The sequence below is a fragment of the Neltuma alba genome, unplaced genomic scaffold (genome assembly GCF_004799145.2).
Source record: "Neltuma alba isolate B1F8T4 unplaced genomic scaffold, ASM479914v2 tig00011762_pilon, whole genome shotgun sequence".
Lineage (NCBI taxonomy): Eukaryota > Viridiplantae > Streptophyta > Magnoliopsida > Fabales > Fabaceae > Neltuma > Neltuma alba.
In genome coordinates this window covers 26,124-46,319 of record NW_021636389.1, presented here as the reverse complement: position 1 = coordinate 46,319, position 20,196 = coordinate 26,124, and the positions used below count along the sequence as shown (strand labels likewise).

Below are 20,196 nucleotides of genomic sequence, written 5' to 3'. Positions count from 1 at the left end.
TAGTATTAAATGATATTTTTTGTATCAATTACGATTGTTTTGAATATTAAACTTAGGGGGTGTTTGGGTTTTTTGCCAAACCATGGTTTGGCAAAAAATTTGCCAAACACCCCTTGTTTTATGAAAACCATGGTTTTCAAGAAAACCATGGTTTTGAGTATGGAAACCTTGGTTTCTTTGGAAGCATCAGGCGACCTGCTTCTGAGGAGTAAAAATATTCGTTGGAGTAATTATTACTCCTGTCAGTAGCTTCCAACGGTGAAATTGCCTCCTCTCCCATTCGAAGGCTCCCATTTCTCTTCTCCCATCTGAAGTTCTCCCCTTCCGTCACCCCTTCAGAAGAACCTTCTCTCCCATTCCGTCGCCCCTTCTCCCACTGCTCTGAAGATTTCCCTTCTCCTGTGCCGTCGCCCCTGTTGAAGAAATCGGTCCTCCTGTGCCGTTGCCTCTTCATCCCATCAGTGAGATCGTGAACCGCTGAGGAATTTCAGTGCCGACGAGGTGTTTCTCGGCCTCCGAGAAGAAGATCGCGTATTGGGTTGCCTGATCCAAGCCTTCCATTTCTGGTATCGTCGCTGGTCAGCTCATCTGAAGTCACTGTGTTCGGTTCCATCACTCAGCCAAGAACACAAGCGCATATCATTCTTCCACCGTCGCCCCTTCTGAAGCTCTGGTCGCCGTGTCTTCTTCCGTCGGTCAGATCCAACGTTTCCGGTAAGATGTCTTCTTCCGTCGGTCATTGTGGCTGGAGATCTGGTGCATTATGAAATTCTGTCAAGTGTCATTTTTTTCTCCCGAAACAGAGGTTCCGTCCAGCGTCGTTTTTTTTTTTTTTTTCTCCGAGACAGATGTTGGTTTCACCGGTTGCCTATGCTATGTTCACTTATAGTGGCTGATTTTGTTGGTTGCTTGCTTGACACCGATCAGATGTTATTGACAAACCAGAAACAATATGTTGAGTTTCAGTTAAGCCCGACGTAAAAATGATAATTTTCTTTCTGTTTTTCTTTCCTTTCGGCCTGACCCCTGAGGATTCCCCACATCCGATTGAGTTGGTTTGATTTTGCAAAGATATCCCTTTAATTATTTGCTATGAAAAGGAAAACGTTTCTAATAATTTCGGTGTCTCATAGTTCCACAAAGCAATTTCGGTTTTATATGCTGGATGATCAGGAGAAACAGAATATATACCTTCAAGATGTGAATTTTTACTCTGTGGTCGGTGCCTGTCCATTTATTTGCGATTCGAAACACAAATAGAAAAACCTTCAAAGCATACATCAGGTCATATGTATCAGAAATAGATAAACAAAATTTAACTGAGATTTTGCAAGCTAAGTGACCATATACGGTGCAGTAAGATTGTGACGTGAAAAAAATATGCTTATGTTTTCATCCTGTAGTGCACAATCCTCGTTGCAATTGCAACTTTGCTAAAGCCACCTATCCATTCTAAGTGATCAGTCAAATATATATTGAAATCACTTTCCTTTTTAATAATGTTTCCTTTTTTTTAGCTTTCATTAGTTAAATATATCAATTTAACTACATCTCAGCCCTATTTAAAAGATGATTTTAATTGAAACACACATATTAGCAAAGGTGGTTAAAATTAGTTTTTTGATTTTATATATTTTTAAAAATTATCTCTGACATTCTAAAATTTCTCTTAATGAAAGTCATTGAATATGTGTGAATCTCCTTTTTCGCATATACAAAAAATTTCAATTTCAGTGAAGGACATATCCTAAAAATTTCATAAATGCTTCAGCTATTTTATAGCTAGGAGTGAAAATGTAATACTGATCATTGAATGCCCAAAAAAAAAATTTAGAAATATTTGTGTTTGATTCTAGTAAGGAGTATTGTTTTAAAAAAAACAAATTAATTATATGAGAATAGTCATGTCCTGTTTATTTCCTTTTTTCTTTTCAGATAATGTAATGTGTTGTTAGAAAAAAAAAAGTACTTGGACAAATATATTTCGTTGTAACCTCTATTATGAAGACAATTGACATGAAATTTTTTTTGTGTGGTTTTTTAATTTTGTCAAAAAAAATTATCGGATTTCTTCATCTTTAAAATCTGTTAGAAATAATCATATTTTTTGTTGGCAAAATAAATTATTTTACGAAAAACATATTTAATTATTTTGTCCATATATATACGTTTTAATTTTAATTATTTCATTAATATATATACATATTTAATTATTATATTATATTACTTTGCAAAAAAACATATTTATTTATTTTATTCATATATATACGTATTAATTTTTTTTATTAATATTATTTATTTACTTCAAATTAACATATATTATGAACTATAACTTATATGTAATTAATATATATACATATATTCTTTTTAGTAATTTCTACGTATGAAAAAGTACTTCTGACAACAACTATCCAAACACTTTCACTTTATCAGAATCATTTTTTCAGAAAAGCTATTCTTTCAAAATCTATTCTCTCCAGAAGCTATTCTCCAAACTATAGTTTTGCCTCATCCAAACACCCCTTAATAAGTTAGCATTTAATAATGTTTTATCGGCATTTAAGAGCTTAATATCATTATTTTTTGTTAACAATTTTAAAAGTATACAACTAAAAGTTAAAAGTTTACTTTTAAAAATTAAGGTACTAAAATAAAATTTATGTAAAGTTAAAGGGCTAAAGTAACTTTAATCCATTTCTTTATTATTATTATTATTTTTTGGTTACTTTCCTTTCCACCGGTGTACTTAATCCGCAAGGCAATACAAAAACGCAGCGTAGATTGTGCATCTTCCTTCGGCTGGACGCTGAGCTTTACGTGCGTTTATATTTCACTGCCTTTTTGCTCTGCAGTCTTCGGCAACCCTTTGCATTACAATTTGGTGCTTTCATTGACCTCCAATGGCCGAACAGACCCGATCAGAGGATCTTCGGCCGGACGTTGGATGTGTAACTTATATGATAGAACAGCGTGTGATTAACGCTCGATTAGAACGGTTGGAGTCTTCTCTAGATGGGATTACGCGCGCGATGGACTCCTTGACTCGGAGTGTGGATCGTTTGCTCCACTCCCAGGCCATCGGAGTCTCCAGTTCGGTTACCGACGCTCATATGCCAGCCAACATCAACAGGTTCTTCGATGAGAAATACCAACTCTCTTCTTCTTCGTCTATCTCTCAACATTCTCTTCTTCTTGATTCTGCTTCATCGTTCCTTTTTAGCGTTTATGTTTCTGTGTAGTGCTGTCATGCTTTTATTTCTGCGGTTAAATAGTTTTTTTTTTGGCATTATTCATTATTTCGTTGTTTATTTGCGGCATTTTATTTGCTCTGTATTAAGCTTCTCAGTGTTGCGCAACCTGGCAGAGGATGCTGGTTTGGTCCTGAAAAGGCTCACCTTATTTTAATTTGAGTAGAGATTAGTGGCCATTTGATTTGATGTACGGTTATTTATTTATTTATTTATTTTTGAAATTACGTTATTTGTTACTCGAAAAAAAGTAGAGGATACAAGCACGGGGCATGCTGGTCTTCGACCTCTGGTTATCCAAATTTGGTTTGGATGTTTTAGATTTAAAATTTTTTATTATTAGCTTTTAAGTGATAATTTTATTTTTCAAAGAAGTGATTATCTTCCATTTACATTTCTATATTTTTAAAAGTAAAAAAAACCAAGAGTATAAGAATAAAAATAAATTAAATCTGAACCTCTTTTTTTTTTTTTTTTTGGGCCAGCACTGAACTTCTTAACTTTAATTTTTTTTGGGGTACAATTAATTTTAATTTTTGATTGAGATCACTGTGTTTTATTTTTAGTCGGGCACATGAGATCATTGTGTCATTTTAGCCATCCAAAGATTATGTCTCCTTCACGGCCCAAAAAGATCGTTTCTGTTTGAAAATGATCCTCATGTCAGAGCCCTGTTGGAGTTCGAATTCATTGGGCCTAAAGCCGATTGGATCAGTCACGCTTTTCTCATAAACTCCAATTATGAGAATCAATGAGGATCACCAATGAATTCTTTATGAGTGCTGAGGTTTCTTAAGTTTGAAAGTCAATTAGATGTATGCAAGTACAAAGGGAAGTTTGGATGCCCTTTTTAAAATGTAAATATAAGAAGCATCTGTCATGAATCTCACGTCGGAAAGGTTACCTATAAGTAAAAGCCTTATAAGTCCTTGAACCCTTGCCCAAATTCTGCAAAATTTAATGACGTGCTTGCTGCTACTGCGCAAGCTCAGTTGTGGGGATGGTTGTGAGAACTACACACACATAATGCGTAAATAAATATATATACATATGGGTAGAGTTAATTCCGATTGTTATTGTTGCTCTAGTGATTTTATTGCTTTTTACGAGAAATTGTACCTCTTGGATCATTATTATAGAGTCAAATAGAGGGTAGAGGAAGATTCAAGAAAACATTAAACCAGATTTTTTCGTTAACAATCTATCTAAAAATTTAGTTATTAACAAAAGGCATCATATTTTGTAGTCAATGCAACCTAGTTGAAATGAGACTTCTTGTTGTGTTCAAAACAACTTATACTCTTTGCTGATTGTTGTCAACTAAACAATGTATTTTATGAGAAGTGCCTTGTCAAATGTTGGGCTCAAAATTAAACCTAATTTTAGTTCTCCTATACTTTCCAGTTTTGACCTTTTTTTTTTGTGGCTATACTTTGGATTTATGCAGTGGATTATTGCCGGAGAGGTTGATAAATGAAAATGAAGCAAAAGAGCATGAAAAGAAAGAAGAGGCTCACCTTTACACCATTATAAAGGTCATCAATTCCCTCTCTTGATTTTTGTATAATCAACTGCTTCTTTAACTTCACCAGAATTTTCCGGTGCTGCTTCTTAGGTGGCACGAGATGAAGATCTTGCAAAACAGATTGGAAAAGATATATATTTTGACCTTGTAGACCATGACAGAGTGAAATGTTTTCGTGTCAAAAAGCAGATGACTTTTAACCATTTCAAGGTATGACAATCTAGTGATCTACCATCCTTTTACTCTTCTGCAAGGACTCTCTAACTTGGCACGGTGTGTTAACTTGTTTTCTTTCTTCTGTAGCATGCTCTGCTAACAGCCTGGTCTGGTCTTGCGTGGTTATATATTAATCCAAGTCTGTTGCATTCCTTGAAGAAAGTTGAATTAAGAAAAATGTTAGCATTATGCATAGTTATCAAATTGCAGTACAAATTGTTAATTGTAAGTTTTTACACCAAGTAATTGATTTGAGGCCGAAGCCCAAGACCATTAATCTGAACAATAAAATCCCATATAATTAGGATAACATAAGCAGCAGCAGCAACAACAATTCAGGAACATGAGCAGGGAATAAATAAAAATTCTGCCGTTAAATAGTGGTCCTTATGGGCCAATTTTCTTTATCGAAAACAATAACAAATATTAAAAAGCTGTTTAAATAGAGGTTAGAAACATTCAGACCGATTTTGATGTTGCCTGAAGCCATTTTTTTAACCACCCCGAAAAAAAGTGGTGGACTTGGTGTCTAATGCGCAGGATATCTATGTGTAAAAGTTCTTGACTGATAAACCTGCAAAATTCACGTAGATTCGTATAGGAAGTAACCAATATTTATGCAGCATCAAGTTGGTGAGTTTGTAGAACAATTTAAAGCAGAAATGGTTGGTATCAATCTCTGCTGTCAGAATTTTTTTGGATGAGCATTTTAGCTTTTAAACTATGATGCGAGTGATGATTGTCAATTTCTTATTATGCTTGGTTGAATTATTTTCAGTGGTTATATTTCTTTGTCGATTTGCAAACTGCAGGAAGAGGTTGCAAAAGAGTTTGGTATACCAGTGCAATTAATGCGCTTTTGGCTTTGGGGAAGGCGTGAAAACCATTCCTACCGCCCTTGTAGGCCATTGACGCCCCTTGAGGAAACCAAATTTGTAATAGTTTTCTAACCAATCTTCTTGTTGTTATTTGCCCTTCATTTTTTTTTCCCTTTATTTTGGTCTCGGCTATAGCAAGCTTCATATCTGTTTAACTGCTGCTGACTGTCTTGGTTTGAGCTACATTTTGCTTTTGTAAAAACTGATCTTTCACGGAAGCCTAATCTTTTCTGTTCTATTGCTGCATGTTGTCTTATTTCTAAAAGCTGTTATTTACGTGATATTGTTTGCTGGAAGCATATCTTAGATTTCATATGAGGGTGGGTTTATCATCGGTTCATCTAGTCGTGTTTTTTGTGTATCTGTCCATTTTAACCCAGCCAACTTTTTCTGGCTGTTATTTAATTCTTTCTTTTTAAAAAATAAAATTTTTTTTAGCATTATTTATATTATTTTGGATCCTCTGGTCAGTACTTTTCGTTCTGTAAGAGCAGTTAATTTCTATTAATTCTTGTCTGTAGGCTATAGTACTCTGCCATGCATTAGCATCTCTACCATTTGATGCTAGTTTTCACTTGTTTCCGACCATCTTCATGTTGCAGGTTTGGCAATTGAGAAAAGTTTTAAAAGAAGTCCACATTAATCTGTTTTTGGAAGTGGAGCTGGGGCTGGTAATTTTTATATTTATGGAATGTGATTGCATCAAACATGGTATTGTTGATATTCTGCTTTTTTATTTAGGATTTATGTCCCATTGCACCACCTAAATGGACGAAGGATGATATATTACTTTTCTTCAAGCTATATGATCCCCTAAAAGAGGAACTACGGTATTGAGTGATTTCGTTACTTTGCATTTGTTGAGGCCTGTTGTAATACCTACTGTTGAAGTTAAATCAATATTTCTATGGTGGCAGTTATGTTGGAAGGCTCTTTGTGAAGCTGGTTGGCAAGCCATCAGAGATATTAATGAAGTTAAATGAAATGGCTGGTTATGGTCGTGAGGAAGAGATTGTACTTTATGAGGTTGGTGCCCTAATTTTCTCGGCTGTAGCTTCATGCAAGTTTTATGCACCGTGGTTTTTATCCCTGTTTGTTGGAAGCATAGGTCTGTTCAAAATCAGTTCCATCCACATCTAACCAAATTAATCCAATGTCTTGTTTGATCTTGGTTGGGAGTTTGGGCATGTCTATCAGTTCAATTCCATGTAACCCCCTTTTTTCAAATAATAAAGCAAATATATTATAAGTAAGATGATTAAAATACAAGAGGTCTAGTTGCTATCCACGGGGAAAAGTTGAAGGAAAATTTTGATGTTGCTCAGCAGTTAAACAAATCTTGAATGACACAATTTCGGTAGTTCATGAAGAATTTAATCTTCATGTGCGTCATTCTTTCTATGGGGTCTTGCAACCTGAATTTTTTTTTTTTTTGACTTTGGTCACATCATTTATTTGATATTTAGATTTAGGAATGATTTGTGATCTATAGCCCTTTACATGTTTAATTTTTGAACTGAGCACTCTGAATGTCTCTGTGATTAATATGTCCGACCCTTCTTATTCTAACGTGCATGTCAGTGACTGACGGAAATCCATAATTAATGACTGGAGTGTCCTGTTAAGTGTTTTTTCCTTTTGGGTTGCGTCTTGGAATTGAGATCTCCTGTATGTGTTTTCTGCAGGAAATTAAGTTTGAACCATCTGTCATGTGTGAAGCCATTGACAAGGAACTCTCGTTTGCAGAAAGTCAGGTAAATAAATTTCTTCACGCTTGATACTCCGAGTTGCTTTCTTGTTGTGCTATACGCTGATGTGATTTCCATATTGCAGCTAGAAGATGGAGATATCATTTGCTTTCAGAAAGCACTCCGTTTTCCAGATGTGCCTTCATATTTAAGACATAAGCGCAATCGCAGGGTATATTTTATTGGTTTTCAATTCAAGCAATTTTTGTGGTTGTCCCTGGTTTGGTTTCTCCCTTTGAATTTATACATGGGTTTTGCTCTTTCAGATCGCCACGTTTGAGAAGCCAGTAAACATTCATAATCAGGAAACCAATTCCAATGAGTTGTCATCCTCCGTGGGATGAATTTGGAAGCAAACAAGTGAAAATGCATCAGCATTTACAGGATTTTATTGGAGTTTTGTGGCCATGAAATTGTATTGCGACCATGGATTGACTTTGCTCCCGACTTTCTGTTTCTATGTATGCTTGCATACACTTGCGCTTTATTTCCTTCATATGCATTTATAAACTTGTATGCGAACCGTGAGAGTATCTGGTCATTTGTTTTCATACATTTCCTCTTTTCTTCCTATCTCATTCGACTTCATAAGGACGTATAGATTTTACACCCCCCACTGGGAATCTAAACATTTTTCTGCAAGCAAGGGATTACACGGAGAAAAAGAGTCGAACTTATTCACCCCTATGCTAATTTATGCACATTAGAACATATAAAGATTATACGTATAGATTATTTTAACTAGTATTCCCACCCTTTTTTGTTAGTTACAATAAAAAATAAAGATTGCACATCCCTGCAATTCTTCTTTAGTGTGTGTGTGTGAGAGATTGCACATCCCTACAATTCTTCTTTTGTGTGTGTGTGTGGTGTGTGTGTGTGTGTGTTGGGGGGGGGGGTGGGGAGGACATGAACAAGCTATAGCCCCTACTAAACATAAAAATGGTGCAACTAAATACTGGGAAAAAGGGTGTGGTGGGGTCATCATGGATTCATGGACCATTACGGCAGATGTCAACGAAGCCTCTTATCTCTAGTGGGGAAAAAGGGGTAATGGAAACGTTTGCATTTGGGCTCAGTTTCAAACGTCTATCAAGTGGGCTCGCTTTCATTGGGTTATCCCTCTGGAAACATCTCAATTCCCTTCTCACTAGTGATTGATATCTGATTTTTCATTAATGATTGATATCTGATTTTTCATTTTTATGAAATTTTTTTTTCTCTCTTTGTATTTTTATTTTTAATTTTTGACCTATTGATGAAAAATGTTTCTACGAAACTTTTAAAAAATTCACTAATTTTAAGCAATTTGTCTTATCTACTTTTCATCTCTAAGTGAACAAATATCTCAACTGTTTTGATTCATCATATTTAAGCAGCAACATTCCTATTTAAAATAAAATCATAATTGGTCTAAGACCTTTTTGCTTGCTTCTTTGTTCTCGTGGTAACGAAGTTTTAGGCATAACTATTATGCCATATGAAGATCAGTTAAACTTCTGATTTCATCCTGATACTTGTGAACTTTTTATGGGAAGCAAGCATCCTAAGTCATGATGAGAGGGGTTAACAAAACTCCATACCAGAAAGCATGCATTGAAATCCCTGCTTCTATTCCTAAGTTAATACGGCCAGTTAGAACCCTTGCCTTCATGTAATAATCTGCTTTCGAGTAGGACACAATGCTTGAACTGAGGTTGATATTGTTAAGGTGCTTTTTAAACATGAAATCTATATGTGCTCCTTTTATAAAGTATAGAGTGTGTTTGGATTAGCGATGGTAAAATTGACTTTTATTCTAACTGACTTTTACAAACTTAAATTAGGGTAAAAATCAGTTACTGTAATGTGGTTTATGTTTAGATTGATGCTTGTAAGAAGTCAGTTGGAAAAGTTAACACTTGTTTGGATGATTAATAGAAGAGTAAGTTTACATATAAAATGAATATAAAGACATGAATTTTATTGAAGGATAGTGTTTTATATTATATGATTTTAATGTGATAATTGTCAAAAAAAATTATTAAAATTATAATTATAAAATAAAAATATTTGTTAGTGAGAAAATTATAATAGGGATTTCAAATTAATAAAAAGGATTTAAATTAAAGGGTTTGTATACAAAATTAATTTGCAAAGTACTACTACTCTATGTTTATAAAAACTCATTAATTATTTATCCCCAATTAAAATTTTTATGAATTCTTTATCCCCAATTAAATTTTTAATGAAGACTTTTTTTTTTCCAATTTTCTCTAAGTTTATTATTTAATTTTTTTTCTTTCTTTGGATACTTTTATAAACATACTTTTTTTGTTATATTTATAAGACAATTTCAGCTTGTTTAATACAGATTAAAAAAAAACTCTATAATAAATGAAGGACAAAATTGTATATTCATGCCAAAAATTAATAAAGTGATTTATAAATAGAATTAAAAAAATCTTCTTTTTCTACCTTATAAATAAGATTATAGAAGTACATAATTATTTAGTATTTTTGGAGTAATTTTTATTTTTATTAAAGTAAAGTATGACTCATTTTAATACACTTATATCTCATCTCATGGTCATCCTTTTTCTCTCTTTAGGGTGACTTTTTTCTAAAAGCTACAAATTTTGACTTTTGCTTTAACCTAACTTTTTTTGAAAAGCCCATTTGCTCAGAAGTTAATTCAAACAATATCTTACCCTTAAATAAGCCACTAACTGAAGTTCCACTCTACTTAATGCGCATTTTCTCTTCCGAACAGCATTCTAAACATGCCCTTATTGTTGGGGACTTAGCTTACGATTTGCCTGTGATGTATGCTTTTAAAAAGATATCAATTTTTCTATGTGCTTATGTGGTTGATCCTGTCCATGCCTATGTGTTTGCAGGTCTTTTCCCTAATGGAAAAGATTCATTAATGATCGATATTGGAAATTACGAGCAGAGAAGGGGGATTGACTGTGTTAATGAGGAAAATAATTTCTTAAAAATAATGGATCAGATTGTGTTAATATTTGAGCTTTTGTTTCTTTTTAATGAATCTTCCCATTTCTGTTTGTGTTCAAATTGCTGACTGCCAGAGAAAACTAATAATCTTGGTCCTCATCACTAAGAAATGGAATTCCACTTCTTGAAGCATGATCTAAATGATGGCTTTATGTTTGACAATGAACTTTAGAGGATGTACGTGTTATAAAGTATTACTCAATACTCCTTTAGTAAAAATAATTATTAATAATTTTACATAAATTAATGAATTTTGTTTAAATTAATTAATTCTTTTAAAATTTCAAAATTACTCTATATGGAATTGATTAATTATAGGAGGCTGTGTAGTTTATTAGAGCCAGGAATTTGGGTTAATCTCTCAATCAGATGTTTGATTTGCCAAAGTCCGAGAAAATGGGATGTAGGGAATGCCTCTCATCTTTTTTTTTTTTTTTTTGACCAGAGGGGAATGCCTCTCATCTGACCATCAAGTATCAGTCGAGGGTAACAGTTAGCTTAGCAGGAAATGGATGCGAAATGACAAAATTACCTGCAAGCCTCCTCCCTTATAGGAGCAATAGGAGCAATTTTGTCGCTATCTTTTTTTTTTTTTTTAAATAACAATTTTATCGCCATCTTTTGTTATTGACATATAAACTAAATAATTAATTCGCTAAAATTAAAATAATTATGGTAAAGTACCACCTGTTCTAATGTTATTTGGAAGTTATATCCAATACCTTTATTTTAGTTATAACACATTCAACATCTTAATATTATTTTTCAATTATATCTGTCATTATAATCTTATTTATCGTGTATTTAATATTTAGTAATCTTATTTATAGTACATGCTGAATGCACTATAAATAAGATTAAAGTGCCAGTTGCCACTGAAAAATAATATTAGGATGTTGGTTGCTGTTTTATTTAAGAAATTAGTTAACTTGATTATTTGTAAAAATAATATGTGTTAATTTTCTTAAAATATATTTTTCAATTATTTGCGTTAGAAATATCTCTTGATAAAAAACCTCTTTAAATGTGTAATCAATAAGAATAGTTTAAGAAAAAAAAACCTATACTTACATCAAGTTCTTTATATCAATTATGTCAAGTTTTAATCAAACATGACTATGTGTCTTATTTTTAAAATAATGTCATTTAATTATAAACCCAAGTAAATAAAACAGGACATATGGTCATATGTGATTTGAAGACTTGACATAATAAAAATTATAAATTTGAGAGATAAAAATAGATTGATACCTTACTATTATTATTTAGGATAAATGTAAACCTTTTAATTAGTTCTCATATTTAGAACCAAACTACTTAAAATATTTATTGCATTATAAAGTGAAAACAGGTTAGATTAGCCTTGCTTTGCCTTACTGACATGGGTTTTGAAATAAAGATATAAAGCCTGATTCTAAATCTAAGCTTATATATACCATTTTCTAAGGCTCAAGTCTAAACCTAAGCATTGTAAAAGATATTACTTCAAATCTTTTTTAAATGTCTATTTAAAATATGGGCTTTTAAATATGTTTAAAATCCTATAACTCTAACGTCATATATAACTATTTAAACCTATAAAAATATTACATATAAATTAAAGGGTGGAGCTTGTGTAAATGATAAGATATGAAACTTTGCATTAAAGCTAAATTAGTAATTTTAAAGATAATTTAAAAAATTCATTTATATTATACTATATAAAATAGTGCATGGTAAAAAATAAATAAATAGATCAGGTCTGGAAGTCTATAAGCTGAGCTTTATTAAAATAGTCCTTACTTATTTACTTAAATAGGTCTAGAAAATAAGTTTTTTTTGGTTAAAGTATAGGTATCCTCCTATTAGAAGCAATCATATTCGAGGCATTGTCGGGCACTAAATGTGGGTACCTCTCCTAGCAGGAATTTAAACTTTAGTTCGTCATGTTGTGAGTGATTAATCTCTTTCGCTAGACCCAAACCCGTTGGTTGGTCTAGAAATAAGTTTGAACCTACTTATTTACTATTCACTAAAGAAACTAGGGCAGACTATAGCCTTAATAAATACTACCTTCGGTTCTAAGTATAAGACCTCACTTATAGTTTATAAATAAGATCTTATAATTAGGATTGGAAGTAATAAGAGTTTAAACTACTCCAAGAAAAGAGAGGTTAAATTACTTCCCCCGTAAGTCTACTATAATGGTCACACCAATACATTACTATTGTATATCGATCATAGTGCATTACAACTTAGAAAATGACAAAAAATAGCTAAAGAAAGTGAGAAAAATGCAAGCAGAAGAAATCCCTTAGAAAAGGCCAAGAGGAGGAGAAGGTCGGAGAGAAGCAGGCGATTCACAAAATTCTTCACACACTTCTCCTGAAAATCTTTCCTTGTACTTTTTTTTGGCAAGCATTGATATACTCTTATTGAAAGTAATTCGAGGTAATGTCGAGCATTAAATATGGGTGACTCTTGTGCCAAAAATTTGAACCCATCATATTGTAAGGGACTAATCCCTTCCATTAGAATCAATCTCAGTTAGTAAAACCTTTCCCCATATAAGCCATGTTCTTTAGACCTTTTGTCATGCTTTTCGGCCCATTTACTTTATCTATAGCTCATATTTCCTTTTGGCCCATTTCCACATAGCCTAGTATGTTTTTTTTTTTTATAGTTAAAGTATATATTTGGTCTTTTAACTTTATATAAAGTTTTAATTTGGTTCTTAATTCTAAAAAGTATACTTTTAGTCCTTTAACCTCAAAATTGTTAGTATTAAATGATATTTTTTGTATCAATTATGATTGTTTTGAATATTAAACTTAATATGTTAGCATTTAGTAATATTTTATCGGCATTTAAGAACTCAATATCATTATTTTTTGTTAACAATTTTAAAAGTATACAACTAAAAGTTAAAAGTTTACTTTTAAAAATTAAGGTACTAAAATAAAATTTATGTAAAGTTAAAGGGCTAAAGTAACTTTAATCCATTTCTTTATTATTATTATTATTTTTTGGTTACTTTCCTTTCCACCGGTGTACTTAATCCGCAAGGCAATACAAAAACGCAGCGTAGATTGTGCATCTTCCTTCGGCTGGACGCTGAGCTTTACGTGCGTTTATATTTCACTGCCTTTTTGCTCTGCAGTCTTCGGCAACCCTTTGCATTACAATTTGGTGCTTTCATTGACCTCCAATGGCCGAACAGACCCGATCAGAGGATCTTCGGCCGGACGTTGGATGTGTAACTTATATGATAGAACAGCGTGTGATTAACGCTCGATTAGAACGGTTGGAGTCTTCTCTAGATGGGATTACGCGCGCGATGGACTCCTTGACTCGGAGTGTGGATCGTTTGCTCCACTCCCAGGCCATCGGAGTCTCCAGTTCGGTTACCGACGCTCATATGCCAGCCAACATCAACAGGTTCTTCGATGAGAAATACCAACTCTCTTCTTCTTCGTCTATCTCTCAACATTCTCTTCTTCTTGATTCTGCTTCATCGTTCCTTTTTAGCGTTTATGTTTCTGTGTAGTGCTGTCATGCTTTTATTTCTGCGGTTAAATAGTTTTTTTTTTGGCATTATTCATTATTTCGTTGTTTATTTGCGGCATTTTATTTGCTCTGTATTAAGCTTCTCAGTGTTGCGCAACCTGGCAGAGGATGCTGGTTTGGTCCTGAAAAGGCTCACCTTATTTTAATTTGAGTAGAGATTAGTGGCCATTTGATTTGATGTACGGTTATTTATTTATTTATTTATTTTTGAAATTACGTTATTTGTTACTCGAAAAAAAGTAGAGGATACAAGCACGGGGCATGCTGGTCTTCGACCTCTGGTTATCCAAATTTGGTTTGGATGTTTTAGATTTAAAATTTTTTATTATTAGCTTTTAAGTGATAATTTTATTTTTCAAAGAAGTGATTATCTTCCATTTACATTTCTATATTTTTAAAAGTAAAAAAAACCAAGAGTATAAGAATAAAAATAAATTAAATCTGAACCTCTTTTTTTTTTTTTTTGGGCCAGCACTGAACTTCTTAACTTTAAATTTTTTTTGGGTACAATTAATTTTAATTTTTGATTGAGATCACTGTGTTTTTATTTTAGTCGGGCACATGAGATCTTTGTGTCATTTTAGCCATCCAAAGATTATGTCTCCTTGACGGCCCAAAAAGATCTTTTCTGTTTGAAAATGATCTTCATGTCAGAGCCCTGTTGGAGTTCGAATTCATTGGGCCTAAAGCCCATTGGATCAGTCACGCTTTTCTCATAAACTCCAATTTAATTCCGATTGTTATTGTTACTCTAGTGACTTTATTGCTTTTTACTAGAAATTGTACCTCTTGGATCATTATTATAGAGTCAAATAGAGGGTAGACGAAGATTCAAGGAAACATTAAACCAGAGTTTTTGGTTAACAATCTATCTAAAAATTTAGTTATTAACAAAGGGCATCATTTTTTGTAACCAATGCAACCTAGTTGAAATGAGACTTCTTGTTGTGTTCAAAACAACTTATACTCTTTGCTGATTGTTGTCAACTAAACAATGTATTTTATGAGAAGTGCCTTGTCAAATGTTGGGCTCAAAATTAAACCTAATTTTAGTTCTCCTATACTTTCCAGTTTTGACCTTTTTTTTTTGTGGCTATACTTTGGATTTATGCAGTGGATTATTGCCGGAGAGGTTGATAAATGAAAATGAAGCAAAAGAGCATGAAAAGAAAGAAGAGGCTCACCTTTACACCATTATAAAGGTCATCAATTCCCTCTCTTGATTTTTGTATAATCAACTGCTTCTTTAACTTCACCAGAATTTTCCGGTGCTGCTTCTTAGGTGGCACGAGATGAAGATCTTGCAAAACAGATTGGAAAAGATATATATTTTGACCTTGTAGACCATGACAGAGTGAAATGTTTTAGTGTCAAAAAGCAGATGACTTTTAACCATTTCAAGGTGTGACAATCTAGTGATCTACCATCCTTTTACTCTTCTGCAAGGACTCTCTAACTTGGCACGGTGTCTTAACTTGTTTTCTTTCTTCTGTAGCATGTTCTGCTAACAGCCTGGTCTGGTCTTGCGTGGTTATATATTAATCCAAGTCTGTTGCATTCCTTGAAGAAAGTTGAATTAAGAAAAATGTTAGCATTATGCATAGTTATCAATTTGCAGTACAAATTGTTAATTGTAAGTGTTTACACCAAGTAATTGATTTGAGGCCGAAGCCCAAGACCATTAATCTGAACAATAAAATCCCATATAATTAGGATAACATAAGCAGCAGCAGCAACAACAATTCAGGAACATGAGCAGGGAATAAATAAAAATTCTGCTGTTAAATAGTGGTCCTTATGGGCCAATTTTCTTTATCGCAAAAAATAACAAATATTAAAAAGCTGTTTAAATAGAGGTTAGAAACATTCAGACCGATTTTGATGTTGCCTGAAGCTATTTTTTTAACCACCCCGAAAAAAAGTGGTGGACTTGGTGTCTAATGCGCAGGATATCTATGTGTAAAAGTTCTTGACTGATAAACCTGCAAAATTCACGTAGATTCGTATAGGAAGTAACCAATATTCATGCAGCATCAAGTTGGTGAGTTTGTAGAACAATTTAAAGCAGAAATGGTTGGTGTCAATCTCTGCTGTCAGAATTTTTTTGGATGAGTATTTTAGCTTTTAAACTATGATGCGAGTGATGATTGTCAATTTCTTATTACGCTTGGTTGAATTATTTTCAGTGGTTATGTTTCTTTGTTGATTTGCAAACTGCAGGAAGAGGTTGCGAAAGAGTTTGGCATACCAGTGCAATTTATGCGCTTTTGGCTTTGGGGAAGGCGTCAAAACCATTCCTACCGTCCTTGTAGGCCATTGATGCCCTTTGAGGAAATCACATTTGTAATAGTTTTCTAACCAATCTTCTTCTTGTTATTTGCCCTTCTTTTTTGTTTTTTTCCTTTATTTTGGTCTCGGCTATAGCAAGCTTCATATCTATTTAACTGCTGCTGACTGTCTTGGTTTGAGCTACATTTTGCTTTTGTAAAATCTGATCTTTTACGGAAGCTTAATCTTTTCTGTTCTATTGCTTCATCTTGTCTTATTTCTAAAAGCTGTTATTTACGTGATATTGTTAGCTGGAAGCATATCTTAGATTTCATATGAGGGTGGGCTTATCATCAGTTCACCTAGTGGAGTTTTTCGTGCATCAGTCCATTTTAACCCAACCAACTTTTTCTGGCTGTTATTTATTTATTTTTTTTAAACAACAAAAGAATGTTTAGCGGTAGTTATATTATTTTGGATCCTCTGGTCGGTACTTTTTGCTCTGTAAGAGCAGTTAATTAATTTCTATTACTTCTTGTCTGTATGCTATAGTACTCTGCCATGCATTAGCATCTCTACCATTTGATGCTGGTTTTCACTTGTTTCCGACCATCTTCATGTTGCAGGTTTGGCAATTGAGAAAAGTTTTAAAAGAAGTCCACATTAATTTGTTTTTGGAAGTGGAGCTGGGGCTGGTAATTTTTATATTTATGGAATGTGATTGCATCAAACATGGTATTGTTGATATTCTGCTTTATTATTTAGGATTTACGTCCCATTGCACCACCTGAAAAGACGAAGGATGATATATTACTTTTCTTCAAGCTATATGATCCGCTAAAAGAGGAACTACGGTATTGAGTGATTTTGTTACTTTGCATTTGTTGAGGCCTGTTGGAATACCTACTGTTGAAGTTAAATCAATATTTCTATGGTGGCAGTTATGTTGGAAGGCTCTTTGTGAAGCTGGTTGGCAAGCCATCAGAGATATTAATGAAGTTAAATGAAATGGCTGGTTATGGTCGTGAGGAAGAGATTGTACTTTATGAGGTTGGTGCCCTAATTTTCTCGGCTATAGCTTCATGCAAGTTTTATGCACTGTGGTTTTTATCCTTGTTTGTTGGAAGCATAGGTCTGTTCAAAATCAGTTCCATCCACATCTAACCAAATTAATCCACTGTCTTGTTTGATCTTTGTTAGGAGTTTGGGCATGTCTATCAGTTCAATTCCATGTAACCCCCTTTTTTCAAATAATAAAGCAAATATATTATAAGTAAGATGATTAAAATACAAGAGGTTTAGTTGCTATCCACGGGGAAAAGTTGAAGGAAAATTTTGATGTTGCTCAGCAGGGGTTAAACAAATCTTGAATGACACAATTTCGGTAGTTCATGAAGAATTTAATCTTCATGTGCGTCATTCTTTCTATGGGGTCTTGCAACCTGAATTATTTTTTTTGACTTTGGTCACATCATTTACTTGATATTTAGATTTAGGAATGATTTGTGATCTATAGCCCTTTACATGTTTAATTTTTGAACTGAGCATTCTGAATGTCTCTGTGATTAATATGTTCGACCCTCCTTATTCTAACGTGCATGTCAGTGACTGACGGAAATCCATAATTAATGACTGGAGTGTCCTGTTAAGTGTTTTTTCCTTTTGGGTTGCGTCTTGGAATTGAGATCTCCTGTATCTGTGTTTTGTGCAGGAAATTAAGTTTGAACCATCTGTCATGTGTGAACCCGTTGACAAGGAACTCTCGTATGCAGAAAGTCAGGTAAATAAATTTCTTCACGCTTGATACTCCGAGTTGCTTTCTTGTTGTGCTATACGCTGATGTGATTTCCATATTGCAGCTAGAAGATGGAGATATCATTTGCTTTCAGAAAGCACTCCGTTTTCCAGATGTGCCTTCATATTTAAGACATAAGCGCAATCGGAGGGTATATTTTATTGGTTTTCAATTCAAGCAATTTTTGTGGTTGTGCCTGGTTTGGTTTCTCCCTTTGAATTTATACATGGGTTTTGCTCTTTCAGATCGCCACGTTTGAGAAGCCAGTAAACATTCATAATCAGGAAACCAATTCCAATGAGTTGTCATCCTCCGTGGGATGAATTTGGAAGCAAACAAGTGAAAATGCATCAGCATTTGCAGGATTTTATTGGAGTTTTGTGGCCATGAAATTGTATTGCGACCATGGATTGACTTTGCTCCCGACTTTCCGTTTCTATGTATGCTTGCATACACTTGGGCTTTATTTCCTTCATATGCATTTATAAACTCGTATGCGAACCGTGAGAGTATCTGGTCATTTGTTTTCATACATTTCTTCTTTTCTTCCTGTCTCATTCGACTTCATAAGGATGTATGGATTTTACACCCCCCACTGGGAATCTAAACATTTTTCTGTAAGCAAGGAATTACACGGAGAAAAAGAGTCGAACTTATTCACCCCTATGCTAATTTATGCACGTTAGGAAATATAAAGATTATACGCATAGATTATTTTAACTAGCATTCCCACCCTTTTTTGTTAGTTAAAATAAAAAATAAAGATTGCACATCCCTGCAATTCTTCTTTAGTATATATATACACATGAACAAGCTATAGCCCCTACTGAACCTAAAAGTTTCATGTCTCCTTTTTTTTTTTTTTGACTGAAAATTTCATGTCTCCCGTTGTAACAAAAAAAACAAAATGGTGCCCGTAAATATTGGGAAAAAGGGTGTGGTGGGGTCATCATGGACGATTATGGCAGATGCCAACGAAGCCTCTTATCTTTTTGGGGAAGAAATCGGGTAATGGAAACCGTTTGCACATGGGCTCAGTTTTCAAACATGTATCAAGTAGGCTCACTTTCATTGGGTTATCCCTCTGGAAGCATCTCAATGGCCTTCTCACTAGTGACGTATGCTCATGTGATAGGCCCTATTCTGAAGTTTTGAATGACTAATTGTTCTATTTGGAACAATATTCCCCCGAGGTAGGGTGGGCTCGGCCTCTGCAGGCCATTTCTTTGTCTCTATTTTTTAAAAAAAAAAAGTGTTTTTTTTTTTTAGTCTTTCCGGCGAATAAAAATCCTTTTCCTACGGTATATCTTGAACCTTGACAGGTTGGCCGAAAAGGAAAAAAAAAAAAGTTCATATAATTTTAGTCCTTTGAGTTTGGTCTTTAAAACATCCGTCTTATAATTTAATAAAAATATAGATCATTTTTCCTTTCAAGAATGAAAACCTATAGTTTGAAATTTAAGAGACTAAAATCAAAATGAGGACAAATTTAAAAGATAAAAAATTATATTAACCCAGAAAAAAAAAAAAATTATCTTTGGATGATTATTCTGAAAAAAAAAAGCATTTGAAAACGAAAACATAAAAACTTGTTTGGAACATCGTTCTTAAAATCAACTTGGAGAATTGATGGGAAGTGAGAGATAAAGTGAAGAGTGCAGTTGGGGGACTGAGAAATGACGTACAAGAGCATGAGAGCTAAAGTGAAGAGTGTGGCCTTGAGTAAAAAGAACAATTAGGAAAATTAGGAAAAATAACAAAATAGAAAAAAAAAAAACAATAAAACATGTAAAAAAAATTATTGAGTTTTTGTTTTCAAAAACATATTTCTATTTTTTTATTTTACAAAACACTTAGTTAAAAATTAACAACCAAATAAGTTTTTTTGCTAATATTGTTTCCAAAACAAGAAAACAAACAGGCCCTACCTTTTTTTTTCCTTATTTTTATATTCCAAGAAAGTTGTGTGTGGTTT

The 20,196-nt window shown here is 33.5% G+C and overlaps 1 protein-coding gene and 1 long non-coding RNA gene across 3 annotated transcripts; both read left to right on the top strand.

Annotated features, from left to right (window-relative positions):
- The first annotated feature begins 5,830 nt into the window (after window positions 1–5,830).
- On the top strand, window positions 5,831–18,731 carry LOC114717659 (ubiquitin carboxyl-terminal hydrolase 13). 2 transcript variants are annotated; one of them, XM_028902869.1, is made up of 7 exons: window positions 5,831–5,924; window positions 17,053–17,121; window positions 17,192–17,280; window positions 17,368–17,476; window positions 18,138–18,206; window positions 18,286–18,372; window positions 18,467–18,731. In XM_028902869.1, the coding sequence occupies exons 1-7, from the start codon at window positions 5,841–5,843 to the stop codon at window positions 18,542–18,544; spliced, it is 585 nt and encodes a 194-aa protein (XP_028758702.1). In that variant the 5' UTR covers window positions 5,831–5,840; the 3' UTR covers window positions 18,545–18,731. The 2 variants fall into 2 exon arrangements, with proteins under 2 accessions (XP_028758702.1, XP_028758703.1); XM_028902870.1 differs by lacking the exon at window positions 17,053–17,121 and adding an exon at window positions 6,470–6,538.
- LOC114717661 (uncharacterized) lies at window positions 7,609–8,008 on the top strand. Its single transcript, XR_003737738.1, has 3 exons — window positions 7,609–7,621; window positions 7,701–7,787; window positions 7,882–8,008. It is a non-coding gene; the product is annotated as an uncharacterized LOC114717661 (long non-coding RNA).
- Window positions 18,732–20,196: the final 1,465 nt, after the last annotated feature.

Coding starts and splice junctions, on each gene's coding strand:
- LOC114717659 (XM_028902869.1), top strand. CDS start 5,841: ATGCGCTTTTGGCTTTGGGGAAGGCGTGAAAACCATTCCTACCGCCCT. Junction 17,122..17,191: donor TGGAAGTGGAGCTGGGGCTG/GTAATTTTTATA, acceptor TTTATTATTTAG/GATTTACGTCCCATTGCACC. Junction 17,281..17,367: donor CCGCTAAAAGAGGAACTACG/GTATTGAGTGAT, acceptor CTATGGTGGCAG/TTATGTTGGAAGGCTCTTTG.